The 24,167-nt window shown below is 52.4% G+C and overlaps 1 protein-coding gene across 1 annotated transcript; it reads left to right on the top strand.

Annotated features, from left to right (window-relative positions):
• Positions 1 to 306: 306 nt before the first annotated feature.
• STYXL2 (serine/threonine/tyrosine interacting like 2) lies at positions 307 to 22,977 on the top strand. The gene is made up of 6 exons (XM_081025429.1): positions 307 to 426; positions 1,068 to 1,198; positions 10,691 to 10,785; positions 12,732 to 12,963; positions 14,987 to 15,204; positions 17,319 to 22,977. The coding sequence occupies exons 2-6, from the start codon at positions 1,089 to 1,091 to the stop codon at positions 20,105 to 20,107; spliced, it is 3,444 nt and encodes a 1,147-aa protein (XP_080881555.1). The 5' UTR covers positions 307 to 426; positions 1,068 to 1,088; the 3' UTR covers positions 20,108 to 22,977.
• Positions 22,978 to 24,167: the final 1,190 nt, after the last annotated feature.

The following is a 24,167-nucleotide window of genomic DNA, read 5'->3' as shown; positions in this document are numbered from 1 at the left end:
CTTCAGACTGTTTTCTGGAAGGATTTTGAGTAGGCAGCCCCACGCTGCACAGCATGGAGAGGGAGCCCAAAGAAAAGCTTTCCTTGAGGTCTCTCCCTCTACAAAGCGTGAACTTCTTCTCCCAGCTTGGCTGCTCAGCTCAGTGAATCAGCCCGGAGGGAAAGAGTTAAGTGGGCCCCACTTTGGGTCTGGGTCCTGAGCCTGCCTGCATTCCTTCCTCTGAGATCTGCCTGTGGGCTGGGGCCAGCCGCTAAATTTAGAAGGGAGCTAAGGTTTCCTCTTAACAGCTGTCCTGCCCTCAGAGAAGACGCACCACCGAGGACGAGAGCCGGTCCTTCTCGCTCGTCAAGGCGTCTGGCCATTGCATCTCGGTCCCTCAGTCCTTGGGTGACGGTCCCTGGGTGTGGAGATACAGGCAGATCAGCGGTGAGTGTACTCCCTTTGTTTTGTCCCGTGGGCCCAGGACTTAACGCCAAGGGGCAGCATCTCTGTCCTGAGTGTCAGGGCCCCGCCATGTCTGGGACCAGCTCCCTGGGGACTTCGTGTTCCTGAATAGCTGGGGGACGGCGTCCGCGCTAAAGGCAGGGACACCAATGGCCTCGGTTAGGGACCGTGAAGCTGCCCTCCCCCACAGAGACTAACGGTGTGCGTGTGAGTGCACGTATGTGGATGAGTACACACGCCCAGGGATTTCAACAGAAAGATCTTTCTGGTTTAGGGAATTCACTGTTTTTCAACTGCCTTAGGTGTAGTTTAGGCAAACTTCCGGCTGCCCTCCCCATTTCCTTGGTGGTGTCTGTGGAAGTAGCCAAGTCGTCACTTCTTACATCGTGAGACTCCAGGGTGGGCTCTTTACACGCCAGGCTGTACCTCATGCTGTCCTGGGAACGCTGGCCGGGCCGAGTCTGACGTGGTTGTGGCCGTGGGTCTTCTCGCCAGCAGGGTATTAGCATGTGATGGCCTTTCCATTCCTAGTCCCACTGAGGTGACGTCGCTGACGCACCCTTCTCCCCTCCCAACCTCCGGCACCAGATGCCTTACCCGCCTTTTTCTTGCCAAATGTACAGAGGCTGACGGGACCGGCTGTCATGGCGACTGGTGGGGACCCCGACGAGGAGCAGGTAGTCCCAGGTGAAGAGGATGAAGCAGATGTGAGGGCCGTGCAGGCCCGGTACCTGCGGAGCCCCTCCCCCAGCCAGTAAGTGTGCATGTGCTGAGGTCCACACCCCTCCAGCCGGGCCAGGGGTGGGCTGGGGAGCATGAAGAGGAGTGAGCCCCAGGGAGCCTGCAGCCACCGCCCTAAGTGCACTCATCCAGCGAACGTTGTTCCCTGCTCTTTCTGTGCCACACTTTCTAGAGCAGGCAAACACCCCAGCCGACTGCCCTGCGATGGGCACAGTGAGTGTTAGCGTTCCTGTGTCTGCGTTCTAGTGTGTGGTGGGCCGGCGGGGGGTGCAGCAGGGTGGGGGGGAGGGAAACAGGAACAACTGGACTTGGAAGGGGCATAGGAGGCTTCCTGGAGGCAGGGACCCTGGGCCTGGACCTCCAAGGACAGTAGAAGGCTGACAGGTGTACCTGGAGGGCCGTGCTTGGTTTGTGAGGATTGAGGCTGCATCTGGGGTGTAGGCCACAGACTGGGAGAGAAGGTGGGGCGGCAGCACAGGAAAAGGCCCAGACCAGGCCTTACTACTAAGATCGTTTCAATCTGTGCTCAAGCTGTCTTTCGGCCTGGGGCATGTACATGCCTGGGGCAGGTGGCAGTGAGCTCAGGGCTCATAAACGTGCTGCCCCTTCCTGGAGAGACCCTTTATTTCATGACAATGTCAAACTTTCTTTTACATGAAATCGTTGAGAATATATTATGGTGTAGAACAAAAAAATGTCATGAAATTTTAAGAAAAACCATGAGACATCAAAGGAATGCTTAATTGCCCGCTAAAGCAAGAGTGTGTGACTTCTCATCTTAGCTCCGTCACTGAGTTTCTGTGAAAATCCACTTTAATTCCTGAGACTGTGTCTTCTTATCTGTAAAAAAGGAAGGAAAGACTCAACTAGTATAAATATCTCAAGGTAACTTGACCTCACACTGCCTCCGAACGTGTGTCCCTTTCCCCCAGGTCTCCTGGGGTCTTGCTGGCTCCTGCTTCTTGGGGCTCAAAAGGCTTCCCCCCTGGAGTGGGTGGGGTCCTCACCACTCACGGCCGGCGCTTTGTCCACATGGAGCCTGTGGCTTCGACCCTTCAAATCTGGCGTTACATTCCCGCTTAGAAAAGCTGTCTGGATTGAGAGATGTTCAGTGTACCCCTCTCTCCCTCCTCCCCCCCAGCACAGCCCCCGACAGGCAGAGGGAGCTGCGTGCGTGGCTGGGTAGGGGGTGGTTTGTGCCATTGTGAGGGCAGTTCTGTGCTACAGCAAACAGACATGGCTTCTCACTCAAAGGAATTCAGGGCAGGGCCTGAGCAGTGATTCAGGAACTGAGGCTCCTTCTGTCCTCAGAAGCCTTGACTTTAATGGCAGCTGAAAGGATCATGGTCAGCAGCCTCAAGAAACGTGGGGAGAAACGGGAGGAATCTCTCAGGAGGTTTTTATGGGCCAGGCCTGAAAACGGCCATCTGGCTTCCACTCGTGTTCCATGGGTGGGAACTCAGCAAGGCCGTGATTTCTTGGGAGGAGGATGGGAAATGAGGTCCACGAGCCCAGGGAAACGAGCAGCCCAGCTTGTGATATACCCCGGCCTCAGCGCCAGGCTACGCTCTCGGCGGTTAATATTCACGTGCCCTTTGTCCCCCCGCATGGACCGCATTCACTGCCTCCTAAGGAGACCACCCAAAATCCCCTTTACCAGCCGTGAGTTCAAACACCTGCCACCTGGAGGAAGTGCACCTTCTCCCGGGGTCCAAACACAGCACCTTATGTTCTGACCATGTGATCAAAGGAGTGTTGGGAGACACAGCAGCCGGCAGTCCGCACCACCTTGTCTGCCCCGGAAGTGGGGAGATCGCTTAGATTTGATGTTGGCTTGGCCGTCGGGGTGGCATTCCTGGGGGTGTTGTTCCCTCTGCCTGCTAGCTGCACCCTCTGTGCCTTTGTTCCTTGATTATTATTCTCCGCGGCCACTTCTGAAGTGAGGTTGGAGGGGGTCTTCCTTGGAAGCTGCACAGCTTTTGCAGACAGAGTCCTGCTTATGGACACTGGTGTCCCCAGGGCTGTTTTAAGGCTCACGGTTTATTTAAACATATGATCCCTATTAGGTTTCTGATCTCCATAAACCACAACTCCATGAGTCAGAAACCACACCCGAAAGTTCTGTCTTACATACAATTTTCAATCTTGATTTCTTTCTTAATGACAAAAAAGACTTTAAGGTAAGCGTTACAGGTAACAAGAGAGAGTTACAGGTAACTTTAAGGTAAGAGACAAAGAGGGAAGTTCCATAATGATCAAAGGTTCAGCTCACCAGGCAGATATAATCATTTTCAATTTCTATGATCTAATAACTTAGCCTCAACACACATAAAACACTGACAGAACTAAAGAAAGAATTAAAATCCACAATCTTAGTCAAATGTACATCTTTTATAAAACAATCTCAGCAACTGATACAATGAGGCAAAAAAAAATCACTAAGAATATAGCAAGTTTTACAACTAGCAATTAATAGTTACAGGGATGTAAGGTACAGCATAGGGAATATATTCAATAATATACTATGTGTGGTGCCAGGTGGGTATTAGACTTATCAGGGTGACCACTTTGTAAGGTATAAAAATGTCATTACTATGTTGTACACCTGAAACTAATGTCATATTGTATGCCAACTGTAACTGAAAAATAAATTTAAAATATATGGGAAATTGGAACAAAACAATAAACAAAAGGAATCTCCTCGGCGTTTCTAGAACATGTCCCCAACAACTACAGATTATACGTTCTTGTCACACACACAAGGCACATTGAGCCGAGACGTCATACACTGGACCATACACGCATATCAACAAACTGTTAGCGCTTGAAATCATACAAAACATGTTTCCTGACCATTGGAGACGTAAGCTAGAAATCAATAAAAACAAAAAGATGTAATAGAAATATAAATTAAAACCACAACTCGGTACTACTATAGACTCACTACACTCAAAGTAAGACCCACGACAGCAAATATTAATGAGGATGCGAAATAATCAGAACCGCCTTTCATTGCTGATACGAGTGTAGGTTAGCGCAAGCTTTCGGAACACTCTTTCGCACGTAGTATCTACTGAGACTAAGCATATGTGGGTCCTATGCGCCAGCAGGCTCACTCCTGATACATTCATAACAGAAATAAGTATTACACATATGTGCACCAGAAGTACCAGAATGTTCCAGCAGCTAACAGTCATTAAGGGTATAGAATGTTTAAACAACATGATGAACTGTCCCATTAATGGTAGGCTGGATAAATAAAGTCTGGTATATATTTTAAATACTGCCCTAGGGAACATGCATTTTATTAAGTGCCTATTACTTGGGTGTGCTGGAGCTGCACAGATTCTTGGTTGGAGACGGGAAACAGTGAGAAATGGCAGCAAAGGTGCAAGGCGGGTCACATTTTTCTGTTTCCCTTTATTTCTTTCCAAGTCCAAATCCATTTCTTGCTTTGGCTCTTCGGATCTGAATTTTTCAAGCCTTTGCAGAATTCGGAACTCCTTGGTGACCTGCACAGGCCGTCTCTTGTGGTGGCATTTCCCCTCCGCCTTCAGTGAAGTTTCCTAACTGCTCTGCTTGCCTGTCCTGCAGTGATGTCTGAGTGTCTGGGGTGGCAGGTGGGGCAGGAGCTGGGGGCAGGGAGTGATGGCTCTGACTGGCCTTGGGAAATGGCTCCTCCTATCTACACTTTCTCTTTTATATTTCTTTTCCCGCAAAGATTTTTCTGCCTCTGTTCTTTCAAGAAGCCCGCTGGAAGCAGCTGGCTAAAAATCTATTTGCTTTCGTTTACTGACTTCTCTCCTTCCTTGGAGCCTGAAAGTGTGGTCACTTTCTCTGGAGTGAACGAACACTCAGAGGGAGCTCGGAAATCTGTCGCTTTTCTGCAAAAGGCAAATCAAGAAACACGTGTCTTCTGGACTCTGCCTCTGTGTCATTTCCAGGGGATTCCTTGAAGGGAAGTGCTCAGCTGTCAGGGAGTCTGGGTTAAAGGACCCCAATTCCACTTCCTCCTGTGTCTGGACAGCCTGTCAATTGGTTTATGGTGGTGGTTTTCAAACAATGCTGACTATAATGCATAGTAGGACACACCGTTTACACCTCAGCCCAGAGCACATAGTATGCAGGTAAGCAAAAACTTCAAAACAAGGTTTCACAAAATTATACTTATCCTTACAATGGGTGGTGCTATTCTTTTTTCCTTTCTTTATTTTGTTTTTCGTTTCTTTTTCTAGAAGCTGTGCACAACCCATTGAATTGATTGTACAATACACTAATGGGTCACTGTCTGCAATTTTGAAAAGCACAGGTTTAAAGAAAGCTACGCCCGTCTTCTGCTTTTGGTTAGGAAGTCTGTCCGGCTCTGCTGCTTTACTGTTTCTCTTTCAGTCCCCACTCAAGGCTTTTTGGCTGCCTCTCTCTGATCCTAGAATGAGGTGTGTATCGATCCTAGCCCCTCTCTTTCCCGGCCTGTCCTTCTGGATGGCCGGCCTTTGCTGATTCTAATCAGAGTGTGAGTGTCATCTCACTCTCTCAGGGATGGGTGGCAGCACTGACATGGTCATAAATCAAACCCTGCAGGGCCACCGGCTCACTGACCTTGCAGATAGAAGCAGGGCCAGTGCTGGGTCTCGCCTCTTTCCTCCTTGCTTCCTCCATGGAGAACGAAGGACCCGCTCCTTGCTGCAGGGTTCTTGTTCTTCCCCAAGTCCTCCCAGGTCCTCCCCCCACACCTTCTTTATAGACTTATAAACCCCGTCGTCGGTGGCAAAACAGTTTTATGGCCGTCGGATGGCCGTCTCCTCCTCTCACGGCAGTTGACTCATAAAAATGCTGTAACCCCACCCTGTGTGCGACGCTGGATAACATTGAGCTTCATTTCCTGATCTCACGTTTCTGCGGCAGCAGCAGGAACAGACATAGCGTGGGGCTGCAGAGGGGGGTCTTCTGGAAAGTGCCGAAGTGGGAGCTTGAAGTGGGGTTCCTTGCTTGCTGGCTCGTTCGCTGAACTGCATCTTGTGCACCCACAAGAAAGGAGGGTGCTCTCGGTCATATCTAATTCAAGTGCTCCCCTATCAGACTCCCAGCCTCGGAGGTTAGGTGTGTTTAGGACAGATTCTCAGTTTCTGGTGTGTGTCATTTAACACCAAATCCACCGCATCTGAAGGTAACACTGTTTAGGGAAGAGGGCCCGGTCGAGGGCTTGCAGATGGACAGGCCCAGGCGGGGATCCCCGTGTCGCCACCTGCCAAGAGTCTCCCCGGACCTTTCTGCTCACCTGACAGGTGACGGCTCCTCCTGTGTCTTTTTCACCTTGTGCCCATTGCGTGGAGTACTGATTACAGAATGCAGAGCCCTGCAGGCTGGCAGAGGAAAAAAGATAACTGCTTTTGTGGGAGCAAGGAAGGGCTGGCTGCCTGGAGGAGGCGCCTGGTCAGCCTCCAGGAACCGAGCATTCTGGCCAATTACCCTGGCAGCGTTCTGTTTTGATCTCCCCCAACCTCATTTTACATAGTATTGACCCTTAAGAAACAAAACAATCATTTTAACAATAGGATAAAGGATATTAATTTTTAGTAAAGGAAAGAATTAGTCTCCCTCAATCAATCCTGTTGAAACGGAGATGGGACATTGCCATGAAATCTGAGGCTCTGACGCTAGAGTTATGAGAACTGAGTGTGGCCTGGATCCCGGGCCACACCGTTCACGGGGTCGGGCGCAGGGGCAGGGCCCGCTCTCTCATAGCCGCTGATTTTCTTGTTCCGTCTCAACTGCGGCAGGTTTGGGTCGGTCCCTGATATTTAGTAGGTTCCGTATCACTGTTGGGGAGAAGAGTGCCTTGGTGTTTGCTCGAAATTCACTTCTTAGCCCTTGGAACAGCCCGTTCTCGTTATTCGCTGTGGCTTTACTAATTACCCCAAAACGTAATGTCTGAAGACAATGATTTTACTTTGCTCCCCGTTTAGTGGGTGGGGAATTTGGACCAGACTCGGGGGGCAGCCTGCCTGTGTTTCACGTGGTGTCCGAGCGGGGAGGGGGGGGCGCTGATGGGTGCAGGGCCCGCCACTAAGAGGCTCCCAGGGGGTGGGCGGCGGGCTGGGAGCCCAGCACGGACTGCTGACCGATGGCCTTTCCAGCCTGGAGGTCTCGGAGTCGTCAGGCGCCTTTTGCGGCAGCTCAGGGCTTCCAGAGAGAGAATAGCAAGTGCCAGGCAGCGGAAGCTGCCCTTTACACTGGGCTCAGACCCTGGCACAATGTCACCCTGGTATAGTCTATTGGTGAAAGCAGTCAGAGAGACCCCGAGATTCAAGGGACGTAGACATAGACCCTACCTCCCTAGATGAGGAGGGTCACAGGTATGAGGCCACCTTTAATCCACCATAAGAAAAACGGCTAACTGCCAGCACCGGCCCCCGAGACTGGGTATGTTTTGGCCTCGGGAGGGCAGAGGGCAGGGACAGAACAGAACGAGGACCCTGGTTTTGCTACTGGTCTCCCAGGAAACTAACGAGCACGTGGCAGATACTCGATAAACACTTGTATGTGTTGCTAAGTGTTACAACTGCCCCCTTCCCTTAAATATGATAGCAGTCAGTGAATCATAAATTATCTATTAAGCTTTGCTCTGTGCCAGACATGGCGCAGGTGCTGGGAACCCAGCAGTCGTCAGAATCCCCACCCGAGGTCCTGCCCCATGGAGGGTATGGTCTGGGACGGGGGGCAGCTATTTATCAGATGATTTCATGAGTAAATGTGAACATGCAGCTAAAGGAAGTGCCGGAAGGAAAGGAGGTGGCTGCCACGTGAGGTGGAGATGAGGGAAGATGTTTCCTAAACAGGTGATGATTGACCTGAGATCTGAAAGATGGGAAGAGAGGGGAGGACAGCATCTGGGCAGCGACACTGCCTCCTGCAAAGTCCCCGGGCAGACGGAAACTTGATGAGGACGCAAAGCCAGAAGACCAGGTCCTGGAAAGGAGTGAGGCCGAGGGAACCGGTGCTGAAGCTGGAAAGAGAGGGGCCAGAGACCGCAGGGCTTTGGACCCCAGGGTGGCATGTGGACACCCTGCCTGTGCCATCCATCTGTCCAGTCGCCACCCGCTCACTTAGTGGTCAAAGCTTCCTGGTCACCTTCCACATGCTGGAGATATAGGGGTAAAGACCACCTGTCTGTACCTTTGCAGAACTCACACCCACCCCTCACCAGGCGTTCCAGTCTTTGTTTCCTTCACCAAGCAATGAGACCTCGAAAGACCTCTCTGCTTCTAGCATCCATGGAGAATGCCCCACCCACCTCGTCCCTAATCCACCCCCACGCCCCAGTCACGCTGATGTGAAAATGCATCTTCTGTTCACAGGACTGCTTGGGGCTAGAAAGGACATCATCCTACACAACACTCTGGAAAATCCCTCAGGAATTACCCATGGGGATGTCACATGGTGCTGTCCCTCACGTGGCCTGGGCAGGTCTCGCTGTGTCCTGGGTAGAGTCACAGGCTACTGCTTTCTCCCGGCAAAGGCATTTCTTTCTTACAGCCTTGCTAGCCCTGAACACACCATTCTGCCAAGGGTAGACTCTGCTATGATGTCCACTAAGAGAATTGCCCTGCGAATCAACTCAATTCAACTGAACTTAGCTCATTTTCGTTGTGTTCAGTTCAGTTGGACTCTGCTCAATTCAGCCCAGTTCGTCCCCCCATCATCCACCCATGGTTTCAACAAGTATTTTTTAGACGTCAAAGTCTATGTTGGAATTGGGGATCCAGCTGGGGTTACTTTTACCCACTGACTCACCTCCCCTTTCCAATCAAAATGGTATTGGTGTCTTGTGGTGGAGAGAAGACTGGATGTAGAGCAGGCCTCCCCTGTGTTTGTAGCTCAGCCCTAACACTCATTGCCTTGGGCAATCTGTTAACTTCTCTGAGCCATAGTTCCTCATCTTAAAGCAGGAATAATAATACCTATTTGGTGACAGTTTTGTCAGGATTCAGTTCATAGAAAGGACTCAAAAATGGTATCCATTTCCAACGCAATGGATGGACACAGACCAAGGAACATCACTGGGAAATTTCTAAACACGAGGAACCAAAACCGGATCCTACGGGTTTCCATAAAGATAAAATTGGGTCCGTTACGAGGATCAGGAAACATACTGACTTCCGACTTTTGGGAGCAAAAAGCCCAGGGACAGAGGTTCTGGCTCTGGGCAACGGGGTGAACGCACCCTCCCCCTGGACTGTTGCACGGATTGCCCCTGTACCACTTGGGCAGGGTCCTTCGGCAGCTGTGTGAGGACTCTGGAAAGCAAACAGTAGCAGGCAGATTGAGGGAGAAGACCGAACCTAAAGCACCACCAACCCGCAGTGGGAGAATCAGTTTTTTCTCGGGAAAATTCCGCCTTGACTCAAGGAGCATGACAGTGTGACAGCAATAGCCTGAGGTGCCTAAATAATGGAATATTATTCGACAATAAGAAAAAACAAGTTATTGATTCACGCCACAGAATGGATGGCTCTTAGATGCATTTTGCGGAGTGAAATAAGCCAGATCCAAAAGATGCCATTTATATATGCTTCCATGTACACAACATTCTGGAAAAGGCCACTGTCGGGACAGAAAACAGATCAGTGGTGGCTGGGGGACGAGGTGCAGGGAGGGGTTGAATATAAAGGGGCAGCATGAGGGAATTGTGATAGAAACAGAAAGCTATGCTGTGAGCCTCTCACTTTTGTTTTTTTAACCTCTCTGGATCTAAAGGAAGGACTAAGTAGAAAGAGACCCAATGCTGGAAAAGAGGAGACCCCCCCCCCAGGGAGGTGGACACCCACCACTGTGGTCCTAACCCTGTTTCTGCCCTTGACTCACCAGGTTCCTCCAAGGGCCCCTCCGACACTTCAGCAGAATTCTTTCCGGGAAATTGCCTCGAAATTTGCCTCAGTCACTTCATTGCCTCCCATGGGCTCAGGCTGATCCTTGAGTCCTTGTGGTCAGACTGGGGACCGTGCATTTGGGCACGTGGGCACGTTTCCCCAGCCCACTCCCTTACAAGCCGGGAGAAGGTACGGGGTACGGAGGGAATGGTGGCAGCTACCCAGCCCACCAATGCAGCAGACCTGGTACAGGCACAGAGATGGGCACCCCATAGTATTGATCACAGAGGGACCAGAGAACAAAATGAGCAGCGGGACCTCCCAGGGGGGGAACACAGCAGAGAAAGTCAGGCTCTGTCAGGGTGAGTCCCGCCGAACGCAGACAGACCCTCCTCCCTCCACAACGCAGACGACCATGTTAGACCATGTCATTCAGCTCACACAGCCGCCCGCTCGGGGCTGGAGGCGGAGAGCCACTGCGCCCCCGCACCCCATGTCCTGCCCTGTCAGGTTCCCTATCTCTCGCACTGTTTCCCACTTGGGGCTAAAAGCAGATCCAGGTTTCTCATGTAAAAAGAACGCCTGCCTTTCCCCCGCTGCCAGAGTCCTCTCACCTGAATCCCCTCTTCTCTCAGGTACTCCCTGGTCTCCGAGGCAGAAACGGAAAGCATCTTCATGGATCCCATTCACCTGTCCTCCGCCGTGGCAGCGAAACAGATCATCAGAGAAGGTAAGGCCGTCAGAAGCCACTTGGGGGTCGGGCGTGTCCGCGGCTCATCTCTAGATTGCTCCTGCTCCGGCACTGGCCAACTCGGGAGGGTCTTTCTCCCAGCTGTGTGCCTGACTGCCCATCCTGCCTTACTCTACTCTGTGCTTCATGGTCTGGACCACTCTTCAGGCCTTCGTTCCTGATAAATAAAAAGCCAGTTTTAGCTGTTGTGAGAAAGACATCTCTGGTCTTCAAAAGCGTCACTCTGAAGTCTGTGGGTTGTTGTGAACACTCAACATTTAGACTGAAACCAAAGGCTGAGCAACGTCTCTTCATATTCTAGGTCTGCCCCCTCCTCTGGGGTATTGGGCCCAAGTTTCAGTAGTCTTAGTGGCTGAAGGGCCGTAGGGAAATTAAAAAACAATGCAGAGAAAGGAAAGCGTTATCGGGTGATATTTGAAAACATGGCCCTGCTCACTAGTGATCCGAGGGGTAAAATGTGTGTCAAAGAGCCCTCTGTTTTCCTGAAAGGTCTGGGCCACACACCCGAGGCGCAGAAGGGAGAAGGATGGCCTCACGTTCTTGTGAGGAAACCTCAGGTGGTAGAGACAAATGGGAGGAGTGGATACAGGGAAGGGGCCGCCTGGGAACACGCTGGGGTGTGGCCGGGAGATGGACAGGGAAGGTAGAAGCTGCCAATGGGGCGCAGGGGCTGGGACATTTGTCTTCAAACCAGGAAGGGAAAGATCAGAACAATGCCTGCTATGTAAATGGCCCAGGAAGACAATGCTATGTATTGTCAGGCCCTGGGGAGCATTCCTTTTCACCTGTAGCAAAGGGAAGGTCTCTCAGCAAGCGAGGAAAGGAGAGGAGTGATGAGAGGAGCTCTCTCTCATTCGCTCTGTAGGAGAGCCGGGGGCGGACATGAAGTGTGGAGAACACAGAGCACTTCATCTCTCTTTAAACACCATAGAGCTCGGGGACCACAGAGGTTTTCCTGGGCTGGGTCACATTGACTGGTCAAGCGTTCTGCCTTCACCCATCAGGGAAGGGAAGGTGCTGGCAAGGGGCCATGACCAGCACAGAGGGAATCCTTCCTGCTGAACCACCTTTCTCCTTCTCTCTGCTCAGTGTTCTTGGCTGCTAGGAGGGGGGAACGGTCTGGCTCTCCACTGTTCTTGGAGATCTTCTTAGAGAAAGGAAATCTCTTACTTCCCCCCAAAAGTGGATAGATTGGGAGCAAATAGATGAGGAGGAGAAGATGAAGGTCCACTGGAGATGTGGATGAGTAGAATTTGAATTCATTGTGTGTGTGAGCTTCTCTGGCCTGTCGGCAAGGCCCTGTGTGCTGTTTTGAGACTGGAATTGGAGCCCAGGGCCAGCGTGTGCCTGTGGGAGAGCTGGGGACAGAGACGCCCAGGCACGTTCACTCCAGTACAGGGGAGCGGACGGTAAGAGGAGCGGACACATAAACCCAGTGTGTACTGGAGGCGAGCCAGCAAAAGTGGGGCTGAAAGTTCTCCTTTTCCCAGGGTTCTTTGCATGCCGTATGCAAAGGAGCCACACCAGTAACAGAGTGAATTATGTTAGGAAAGAATGCCATTTACTCACTTAGTAAATACTTCTACTTTGTAGGGGAATCATGGGAGTTTTAAGTATGAGTTGGACATACGCGCATGCCAGGTACTTAGGGACCTCAGTCTAAGAGACTCTCAGCCAGCTGGAGAGAAATATGGGAGAGGAAGGGGGCGTGGTTCCCCTCACCTACACCTGTACACCTGCACTGGTCCCGACGGCCAGTGTCCAGGCCGAGGCCAGGCCTTCCACGGCCCCCGTCAGTCCTTCCTGGCACTTCAGCCCACGTCCAGAGTCCTGGCAGCAAACGGGCTGGGAGCAGGCTCTCCCTAGGACCGGGGAGGCCGTGGGGTTCTGAACTCTCTGATGACAGTGCTGGCTGTCCCCTCTAGAACTCAAGCCGCGGGGCCTGCAGGCCAATGCTGAGTGTCCGGGCATGCTGGAGTCCGCTGAGCAGCTGCTGGTGGAAGACCTGTACAACCGAGTCCGAGAGAAGATGGATGACACCAGCCTATACAACACGCCCTCTGTCCTGGACCTGCAGCGCGCCTTGGTCGGAGACCGCCTGGAGGCCCCCTGGAACGAGGTGGATGAGGTCTGGCCCAACGTCTTCATAGCAGAGAAGTGAGTCTAGCTGCTGGGGGTCACGACCCTTTGTGCTGCCCCTCTGGGGAGTGCCCGAGAGAGGTGAAACTCCCCCAGATCTCACCAAAGGCCCCAGTAGTTCCATCCAGAAAACTGGTGCTACCTGACCACTCACCCAGCCCCTGCCTTGGAGAAAGGCCCAACCTGCCTATCTGCACGCAGAGACCCCCAGCAAAATGCGGGCTCACTTACCCTCGGCCTTCCCACCAGAGCTCTCTGTCGTAGCCTTGCCCCCACCCCGGTGCCTTCACTGGGCCTCCCTTCCTGCCCAGAGGCTGGCCAGCACACCCCACAATCACCATCATCCAATGACATCCGGAGCAGCCATATCAGAGGACAGTCCCAGCTACTGATGATACTGATTTTTTTTTAAAAGATTTTTTATTGGGGAAGGGGTACAGGACTTTATTGGGGAACAGTGTGTACTTCCAGGACATTTTCCAAGTCAAGTTGTTGTCCTTTCAATCTTAGTTGTGGAGGGTGCCGTTCAGCTTCAGGTCCAGTTGCCGTTGCTAGTTGCAGGGGTTGCTGCCCACCATCCCTTGCGGGAGTTGAACCGGCAACCTTGTGGTTGAGAGCCCACTGGCCCATGTGGGAATCGAACCGGCAGCCTTCGGAGTTAGGAGCATGGAGCTCTAACCGCCTGAGCCACCGGGCCGGCCCCGATCCTGATTTTTATATGTATTTACCAATATGAAGATGTTCACAGTACACTAAGAGGATCAATTGGGTACCTATATACACAATGGTGCTGAGTGATACAGGCGTGTGCGTGTATAGCTTTTGCAGAGACAACAAATCAGAAACAAATACGATAAAATGTTAGTAGCACTTCTCTCTAGGAGGTGGTTCTACAAGTGGTTTTCATTTTCCTTAGGTTTCTTTTGAATTGTACAGATTTCCTAGAGTAAACATTTGTTTTTATAATCAGGAAACAAACAAACAAAAAACACGTTATTTTTTTTTTAAGTTTATCGGTGGTTTCCAGAACAAACTCCAAACAACTCACATCTGTTCCTTTAGGGCCCGGCCAAGGGCATCAGTGGTACCAATAGGCTAGTTTGTGGACCTGATTGTTGCAGATCCACTGACTCCCTAATGAGAAGTTCTCCCGATGTCATTACCCATCTATCGAGAAGCAAAGGAGGGGCCCCAGGAGGATAAGAAGGAAAAGACCTGTGGGCATCGGGTCTTGTTCTCCACCATGGAATAATCAGTTTCCCAGAACCCGATTCCCAGAGCAGGACACCAATCTAAGTGATCTCTAATGAGCTCTGTAGACCCAGAGACCCTCACGTCGTGGTCCCCAGGGACCCCAGGCATCTTCAGTTGTCCCCAGCTGAAGGCCTCTGCTCCTTCCCGGGTAGCCCTGTCCTCGGGGCCTCCCTTATTCCACTGCCGCAAAAACGAGCTCTGAGCTAGAAACCTGAATCAGCAGTTCTCGAGGAGAGTCGTTTTCTCCAGTAGTCTTGGGAAGTCATAAAAGCTCTCTGAGTCATTTTTATAATCTTCAAATGGGAATAGAAATAGTTTCCCGGTCTGCCTCTTCAGTTTATTATGAGGATAAAATAAAATAATGCGTGTGAAAGGACTTTGAAAAATATAGCATGCCAGATCAGTGTGAAGAGCACCTAAGGCGATTACTATCTTTGCACTTTTGTGTCTTGATGAATGTTTATTCCCAAGGCACGGGATTTTAAACCAGAGCTCTCCAGACTCTTCAAAGGCTTCCTTCCACATGGTTCTTGTTCTCCAGTTCATCCTGCCCCGTTCCTGTGCCTCCTCTCCTTTACTGGGGCAAGTCACTGGCCCCCGCCCTTTCCAAAACCGTGTTAGCAGTGAGCCCCAGATGCATCGGGGAGCAGAGCAGGAGGCCCTGGCCAGCTGTGACCCTCCTGACCCGGCAGAAGCAGGCTCCCAGTCTCGGGGGTAATGCAGCTTTCTAGCTCTGACTCTGGCAACAAACAAACAAACGAACAAACGTCCCTGCCTTTCTCCTCAGGAGTGTGGCCGTGAACAAGGGAAGGCTGAAGAGGCTGGGAATTACCCACATCCTGAATGCTGCTCACGGCACCGGCGTCTACACTGGGCCCGAATTCTACACCGGCCTGGACATCCAGTACCTGGGCGTGGAGGTAGACGACTTTCCCGAGGTGGACATCTCCCAGCATTTCCGGAAGGCCGCCGAGTTCCTGGACGAAGCCCTGTTGACCTACAGAGGTGAGGGGGTTCTGCGTGCTATGGCGCTGGAATTCCACAGAGAAGCCACACGGGGGCGGGGGCGGAACGTTGTGAGAACCTCCCCACGATTACGAGTCTGTCTGGTCGTGAGCAGAGCAGGGAGGAAAGGGCGATCCCTCAGTTAAGAAGCAGTGATCCAGCTGCTGACATGCCAGCAGCTGCTCTAGACACTGATGACAGATGCAGACAGAGCTTCTGGCCTTTGAAACGTCTGTGAAAGTGAAGGCAGAAAAAACTAAAAAGAAAAGAAAGAAAAACGTGAGGCAGAGATGGTGACTGGGTGCCCTTGTGAGGACGCCTGGCTAGTGGTGGCCAGAAGTGCACTGACCTGTGACACCCCGTCCAAAGGGAGGGAGGGAGGCTCTGGAACCTACAGTAGTGGGTTGTGGCCTGGGCAACCGTGAAGGAGAGGGCCGTGGTGACGGACAGCTGAGCCCTGAGCTGGAGGTGGGCGGGGAGAAGACCAGCAACCTGTAGATGGTCCTCAGCAGCTTGGATTCTGCTCACTTACTGCCCCCTAGTGACCACTGGCCCTTGGCAAAAGCACCTTTTAGCGTTACAGGTCCTTAAGGTCCCCTCAGGTCTTGCCTTGGTCTCTGACTTCTTATGTGACAAAGGCATGGTCTTAATTGGTGCAAAGATATACTAATAAAAGTCACCCCCTCCCCCACTGTGTGACAGGACTCAACTGATTTACAAACATCCCCAAAGGCTGTTGGCCAATTGACTGGTGGCAGCCTGGAGGGAGGCCTCCCTAGCTGCATTTTAAACAGCCATTAGAATGAAGGTTAGGAGGCCAGTTTGTCATGTTTATGAAGGAAGCAAAGCAGACAGGGAGGCCAGGGGATAACTGGTTTATTGAATGGTAGAGTCGAGACTTGCAAAAGTTTCTGTTAGGCTACAAGAACTTCAAGAACAGGTTATACCCACCAAAACCATTAGCAGGAATTTGTAAAGTTGTCCTTAGGTTTAAAACATGCTACAAGATAAGAGACACATGACAATTAGGAGCAGTGTTTAAAAAATCTTTATAAGTTTCAGTCGCTATAAAAGTTAGGGTTCATTGTGTGACATATCCACGCCCATTGCAAGCTTAGGTGGCACCAGTGAAGGCCCAGTGCCCGGAATGAGGGCGGTGGGGGCCCACTCGACTCTGGAGGTCAGTCCAAACCTGAAGTATCCTGCTTCATCCTGACAAACTCCTAAGAAAAAAACCGGATACGTTAAAGTTTGCCCTGGGAGAGTTTAGCTAGTATAGTCGTGGAACGTGAAACGATCTTCGAGTAATGATCGAAAGACCCAGAATAGCCAGGAAAAGAAAAACAAAAGTTAGTGAAGAATAGCCTGCTGGCCTTCTTAAACACCTTCATCTGGACGGTTCAGGCAGATGTGGGCGTGGGTGACCCCAGAACAGCAGCATGGGAGCCCTGAGCGTCTGTTCCAGAAAGTTATACTCTGCCCTACCTACCATGTAAAGGAATTCTCAAAAAATTAGAGTGGTCTAAATATGGAGTGTGTGTGTGTGTGTGTGTGTGTGTGTGTGTGTGTGTCTGAGGTACTGAGCTCTCCGTCACTGGAAGCATTCAGCAGAGCCTGGATGATGGATGACCCAGCATCTAGGATTTTGTAAGGGGCATTTGTGAATTTCCACTGTGACTGTAGGTGCTTTTCAGCATCAAGATTCCACACCTCTGTGATTCATTCACCCTAGCCTCCTTCTTTCTGCTCCCACCGCAGTATTTTAAATCTCTCCTCCCTCTCATGCTCAGTTTGGTGGGGAGAAGGAAATGCATGCCAGTGTTTCAAAAGTGAGCACAGTGATTGGTTCCTTTGTCCCCCACACCCCGTCTCCGCCCAGGTTCAGACAATGCAGACAATGTTTCCCCAAACACAGAGCAGCCTCACTGCTCTGCGTGACATCTGTGACACGGGGACAGTGATACTTGTCTCTCACTGGACTGGCGCATGAATGAAAACCAGAGGCAAAGTAAACCTATGAAATCCAGCGCATCAAAACATTACTTAAACAAAAACAAAAGAAAAGTACAGGATGTGCTGTGGCGGCGTCATGATTTCCTGCGCTTTCTTTGCAGGGAAGGTCCTGGTCAGTAGCGAAATGGGCGTCAGCCGGTCGGCGGTGCTGGTGGTGGCCTACCTGATGATTTTCCACAGCATGGCCGTCCTGGAGGCCCTGATGACCGTGCGCAGGAAGCGGGCCATTTACCCCAACGACGGCTTCCTGAAGCAGCTCCGGGAACTCAACGAGAAGCTGATGGAGGAGAGGGACGAGGACTGTGGCCGGGAGCGGGGTGCAGACGAGGAGGGCGACGACTCAGGGAGCATCGTGGGGGCAGGAGTGCAGCACCTCACCGTGGAGGAGGAGGACGACACCGCCAGCCACCTGAGCGGCTCCTCCTTGGGGAAGACCAGCCAGGCCTCCAAGCCCCTCACCCTCATGGATGAAGATGAGCAGGAGAAACTCTATGAGGAGTGGAAGAAGGGGCAGAGCCTCCCCCCAGGCAAGGCCCCCCGGGGTGGACACGGCAGGTGTTCAGCTCCTGGGCCGGAGTCTGAGGATGAGGATGTGGAGACCATCATCCGGGAGTGGCAGAGCCGCAACGAGAGGTACCAGACAGCAGAGCACCGGACGTGGGGGAGGCGGGAGGAAGAGGAGGAGGAGGGTAGTGCCGGTTCCTGCGCGGGGAGGAGACGCAGGCACACCTTGAGTGAGAGCAGCACCTCGGAAAGTGTCAGCAGCCGTGACATCCGGGTCCTGAAGCAGCAGCTGGAGATGAGCAGCCAGAGCCGAGGTGGGAGACAGCGCTCCGACTCCATGTCCACAGACAGCACCTGGGACATGTGGAGCCAGAGGCTTGTGGAGACTGAGAAGGAAGCTTCCCGAAGGTACCACTCCAGAAGCAGGAGAGAGGAGGCGGGCGTGGGCTCAGAGGCAGGGGGCCGGGCGCGAGAGGATGACGAGGAGAGTGTGTCCTCCGAGGCCAGCTCCTTCTACAACTTCTGCAGCAGGAACAAGGACAAACTCACCGCCCTAGAAAGGTGGAAGATCAAAAGAATCCAATTCGGATTCCACAAGAGAGATTTGGAGGCAGGAGACGGCAGCGGCGAGCCAGGCACAGAGGAGGCCGACGGCGGGAAGAGCATGTCCGACGTCAGCCTGACGGCCTACCAGGCCTGGAAGCTGAAGCACCAGAAGCAGGTGGGCAGTGAGAACCAGGAGGCGGTGGTGGAGCTCGGCAAGGGAGAGGACGTGGCCTTGGCCAAGAAGAGGCAGCGGAGACTGGAGCTGCTGGAGAGAAGCAGGCGGACGCTGGAGGAGAGCCAGTCGGCGGGCAGCTGGGAGGCGGACAGCTCGGCCGCCAGCAGAAGCATTCCCCTGTCTGCACTGTGGTCTGCGGCGCCATCGGCCAGTGCTGACGGGGACACAGCATCGGTCCTCAGCACCCAGAGCAGCAGCTCCCGCCCGGCTCAGGCTGTGAGCGCCACAGGCGGGGGCCGGGCCTCCACCCCCGCCACACCTCTGCCTACCCTCCCAGTGGGGCCGGGAGACACCATTTCCATCGCCAGTATCCAGAACTGGATCGCCAGCGTCGTCAGCGAAACTCTCGCCCAGAAGCAAAGTGACATGCTGGCACTATCCCGCTCCCCGTCCGTGGCCAGCGCGAGGGCGGCTCCCGCAGCCGGCCACCTGGGGGATGACCAGGTTTCCATGTGCAGCGGGCACAGCACCTCCTACCTGGGCCTCCTGCCTCAAGACCAGGCAAGACCGGGCCCCGACACACAGTCCGTGCTGTCCTCCCACACTGCAGCCAGCTCCAGGGCCGACGGCGCGGGGGCCAGAGTGACAGGCACCAGCAAGCCGGTCTACAGCCTCTTCGCTGACCACATCAACCTCAAGGAGCTTGGCCGCAAGGAGAGGGAGATGCAGATGGAGCTGCGGGAGAAGATGGCTGGGTACAAGATGGAGAAGCTGGTCTCCGACAACAAACGCAGCAACCTTTTCAAGAAGAAGAAGGCGAAGGATGAGGACGCAGGAGAGACGGACGAGGACGCCGACAGTGCCATAGGGAGCTTCCGCTATTCTTCCCGCGGTGACTCCCAGAAACCAGAAACGGACACCTGCTCCTCCCTGGATGTCTCCGATGGCTATGGCAGTGGCAGCAGGGCCAGCAAAGAGACGGACAGCAGTATTAATCAGTGGCTCAGTGGCCTCGGGGCACAGGAAAGATCTCCTCCCCAGAGCGAGTGTTCTGGAAGCTCCCAGGGGAGGCACAGCAGATCTTCCCTGCTCCGGGAGACGGAGTCCAAATCCTCCAGCTACAAGTTCTCGCAGTCGCAGTCCAAGGAGCAGGACACCAACTCGTACTGCGCGGCCAGTGGCGACTCTGTGCGAAGCAGCTCGCGGTTCTCTGCCTCCTCCTGCAGGGAGGGCCGAGAGACGCACACGTTCTCCAGGGCCGTGTTCAGCGAGACCTCGAGCTCCCGAGAGCCCAGCCCGGAGCCCTACTTCTTCCGCAGGACCCCCGAGTCCTCCGTGGGGGAGGAGTCCCCGGAGCCCCGGCGGCCGCATTGGGCCCAGCCCAGGGCCTGGGAGGATGTCGAGGAGTCGTCCAGGTCCGACTTCTCGGAGTTTGGAGCTAAGAGGAAATTCACCCAGAGCTTCATGAGGTCTGAAGAGGAGGGAGAGAAAGAGAGGACGGAAAGCAGAGAAGAAGGGAGGTTTGCTTCAGGGCGGCGAGCCCAGTACCGCAGAAGCACAGACAGAGAGGAAGAGGAAGAAATGGATGATGAAGCCATCATCGCGGCCTGGAGAAGCCGGCAGGAAGAGACCAGGACTAAGTTGCAGAGAAGGAGGGAGGACTAGTCAAGCAGGCGAGGTGGGCCTGGGAGAGACTGAGGACACGGGACGAAGCCGTGCAGCTGAGCACAGGGCTCGGGGCCACCGCCCAGCCAGCGACAAGCATGTGGAGAGGATTAGCCCGAGGGACAGAGCTGAAACGAGAGGTTCCGGGCAGGAGGGCACTGGAGGCGGACGAGGGGGAAGAGGAGAAGAACCATCAGTGGGAGGCCAGGATGCTGGGCCAGCAGGCACCATTTCCTGTTGCCCACCCACGAAGCTGCGGTGCTTCCGAATTTGACAGTGTCCATTACAGACTAAGATGAGCGTGTGAAGGCGCTTGAGCTTGTGGGAGACTCCAGTTTCCCTCCAGGAGGGCTGTGACCACAGGGCAGGGTTCTGTGTGTAGGGGTTTTATTAATATAACGACACCCAGGAAATGTAGCTGTGGCATGTCTCCCCTCTCCCGGCGATGCTGAGGTCTGGTTGTGTCTTTTTAATGTTTTGGATGTGCATTAAATCGGTATGTTGTCCGGTATTGCTTCTTTATTCCGGTCACCTTGGGCTCTGTGGACATTAAGGGAAACCCGCTTTTAAAAACACAACGGGCATAGCATGAGCGACGCTCACCTTGTTCCACAAAGCTGTGCCTCCAGATAATACCACCCTCCTCACATTGTCAAAACTACCCGAATCTTTCTTCTGCGCTCCAGTGCAGTGGGAAGACACCAGGAAGACCCTTCAGATTAACAGAAGGACAGAGAGAACGGGTTTTATTGTGGTGAGAACGGTGAGCTATGGCAGAGAGAAGGTCCCTCTGGGATGACAAAAAAGCACAAGCAAACCATGGGGAGAAAAGAAGCCCATACAAGGAGGTGGAGCTTGATGAAATTGGTGGTCATCCTGGCTTTTCGTTCCTCGGAGGGTCATTGCACAGTGGAGTGGGATCCTTGCTTGGACTCAGGACGCGCTAGGCTAGTGGGAACTCTTTACTTTTAGTTCCCAGGTCTTTTCTGTCCCCTCCAAAACACGGGTTGTGTTGCTGAAGCAAGCAGACCTGTTCTGAGCACCTTACAACAAGTATTGACCAGCTGGTTCCTTACGGGATTCGAAAACAGGCATGTGCCATACACGGGTCCAAGATGTCTTGGTCATTCAAACAATCCAGTTCAGGAGACACAGTTGGTGATGAAATGATGCCTGGGAGGGAAGAAGAGCACGTGAGCAGCAGCAGGTGGTCACTTTTTCTAAAATCTGAGTTTCACGGGACGTGGAGATTGTGCAGCATTTCCATATGGATTAGTTCCACGGCACACATTTCAGCAAGGGCAAAGATAAAAATCCCAAGGCAAAAGGGAGCAGACTTGAGCTCCAACCCAGAACTGCACATGGTCTCCACCGTCAGCAACGGACTGAACGTGCTCACCGTCTAGCAGTTCAGCTACTGATGGTGTCACACTCAGAGACGTATCTGCCTGGGAAGTCAAGATTCCGAATTCAGCCTCTGCCGGGATGCCGTCCTAGATTTGGGGAAACCACATTAATAGAAAGCGTACAGGAATTATGGTGAGCTTAAAGGAATGGCTGGGATGTGAAGTGTTAGGATTCCAAGGGTGGCTTCTGCATGATACCTCACCTAGGGTGACAGGTTGCACTCCAGCCTTCCGGTCGCCGCAGGATGTTCAAAGGTATGTGTTATGTGGTAGAGCTCCCAGCGGCAGATAGATGGGATGCCCAAAGTGGAAACTGATGAGAGTTCAATGCAGGAACTATTTGCAGAGGCAATGGAACAAGAGGGAATAGGAAAGCACCCCTGTACCAGCGATTGTGAGACGTGGACACCAGGGCAAGGACAGAGTGAGGGAGCTATATTCAGAGGCCAGCTAGAGACAGGCCATGGGAGAAGGGCCACCCAGCAGGGAGGTGGGGAAACCACTGCCCTGAGCTCCCTCTCCTCCTGGAATTTGATCTCATGCTGGGAACTCTCACCGGCCAAACCCCGCTGCAGTGCAGTGGGAAGGAGAGCCCCTTCTTCTGGAGAAGGGAGAAACGTGGATCTGAAGGGAACGACAAGCGCCAAGTTAACATTTTAACTGGAGAGGCCGGCTCCATAGGGCCTCTGCACCCACGAATACGCGGTGCACCGGACACAAGATCCATCCACTCCTAAGAATTACTTAGAGAGGGAAGTAGGACTTTAGCTACACAAAGCCAGCTCTTAGACGTTTTACAGGAAAGAAAAGGAGGAGACCGATGTGAGTCTATGACAGTTGTTTGAGTTCGCGAACTACCGAGCTACTGGGTTGGGTCTGCGCTTAGTAGTAAGCTACGTGTAACAGAAGAGCGTTGGCCACCGAGGCTGGAGGCTCGCAACCAGCTCCCTTTCCCTCTTCCCTCACCTGGACCAGGTAATTCTTACCGTTGCATTTGTTCCCTTCATTCCGTTCTCACCCCCACCCCCCGAAACCAGGCCCCTCTTTATTCCCCCCACCTGCCTGTTGCAATAGGCTGTGACCAGTTCCAGCTTCATCTCCTTCTCGTCTAGTCTAGAACCACATTAATCCCCCCGAAGTTCTCAATTCTGGGTCTTTTTATTCCTCTACTTTAAAATGTTAATGGCTCCCTGTTGCCTATGAAATGAAGTTCAAATTTCTTCACATTCGAGGGCCGCCTTACCCTGCGTTCCCATCCCCATCTCCTCACATCCACACCTTCCATGTTTGTGTGAACAGCACCCCGTTCCAAGCACTCCTCTGTGCCCTTCCTCAGGCTTTACTGTCTGTCTCAGTGTCCCCACCCCACCCACTGTCTCCCCATGAGATCCCAGCACCCTCCATGGTTCTCCTCTTGTATTAAACCACTGCCAGCCACCGCGGGCAGCCATAGGAGTCTCTTAAATCCTCTGAAGTTGCACAGCATTTCGTTTGCACCCCTCTGTGTTTGATGTTTACTGCAACCTGCCATCTGTTGTGGGAATTTGGCTCATCAGGATAAGGTTGACCACCTTTTAGGGTTAGATTTAAAGAAGATATTAGTTTAATATGCCTCAACAGTTCGTGGCATACAGCAGAATTTAGTAAGTGAATTGTACGTTGTTGTATGTAATTCTATAATAATAGTACGTTATAGTTATTATTATAGACACCAGGTGGTAAAGTGGTTAAGAACACAGCTTTGGAATCTAACTGAAGAACAACCAACACTTTGTTGTGTAGTCACCATGTTCCAGGACTCCTGGAAGCTAAGCGCTTTAGCACGGACCATGTACTTTATTCTCTTCAAAGTCGTATCATTTACTTATTTACTTCATTTTCTGAAACATATATAAGGCTCTGGGAATTCAGCAGACATCAAGACAGATGACAACTTGCTCTGAAGGAGATAATGGTCTAGTCTAGAACCACTAGAGGAAGTGGAAGACAGGCAGTGGACAGGAATTTAGAATACTTAGGATACTCCTGATTTACTTATTATCTGCCTGCCTGTCCATCTCCCTGTGAGAACGGAAGCGCCATGGAGTAGCTATATTTCATTGCTGCGTCCCCAGCACCTAGAAGCCAAGGCTAGCATACAGGGCACCTTCAACAAACACTTGTTGTTGCTGAAGAAAATAGGGATTTGAAAGAACTAGACAAGGTGAGGTGATGGAAAATAGTGGTGGGGAGATGGGGGGATCGGGGAAGCATCTCGCAGAGAAGACGATATTTAAGCTGAAGCCTGAAGGATGAGAAGGGGCCAGCTCGGCAAGGACCCAGAGGAAAGTGCCCCCACACAGAAACTGATGGGGATGTGAAATAATTAATTACCCGAGCCCAGATGGCCTCTCTGTGTCAAAGCCACAATTCAAGTAGAGACAGTCTGATTTCCGAGCCCACACACCTTACAGGGATATGCCATCTGTAAAGTGCTTAGGACAATCGCTGGCGTGTGATAATTGCTCGATAATCACCTTTGACATCTTCCACTGGGCTGTAAGTTTTTAAGCAATCTTGCTTTAAAAGTGAGGATTGTAGATTATATAGTTCATATGTTATAGATTATACAGCTAATCAGTGATTCAGCACAGATCATTTTTAGGATCCGAAGA

This window comes from Rhinolophus hipposideros, assembly GCF_964194185.1.
Source record: "Rhinolophus hipposideros genome assembly, chromosome: 19".
Lineage (NCBI taxonomy): Eukaryota > Metazoa > Chordata > Mammalia > Chiroptera > Rhinolophidae > Rhinolophus > Rhinolophus hipposideros.
Note: the sequence above shows the minus strand (reverse complement) of the source record. Positions and strands in the feature narration are given on the sequence as shown.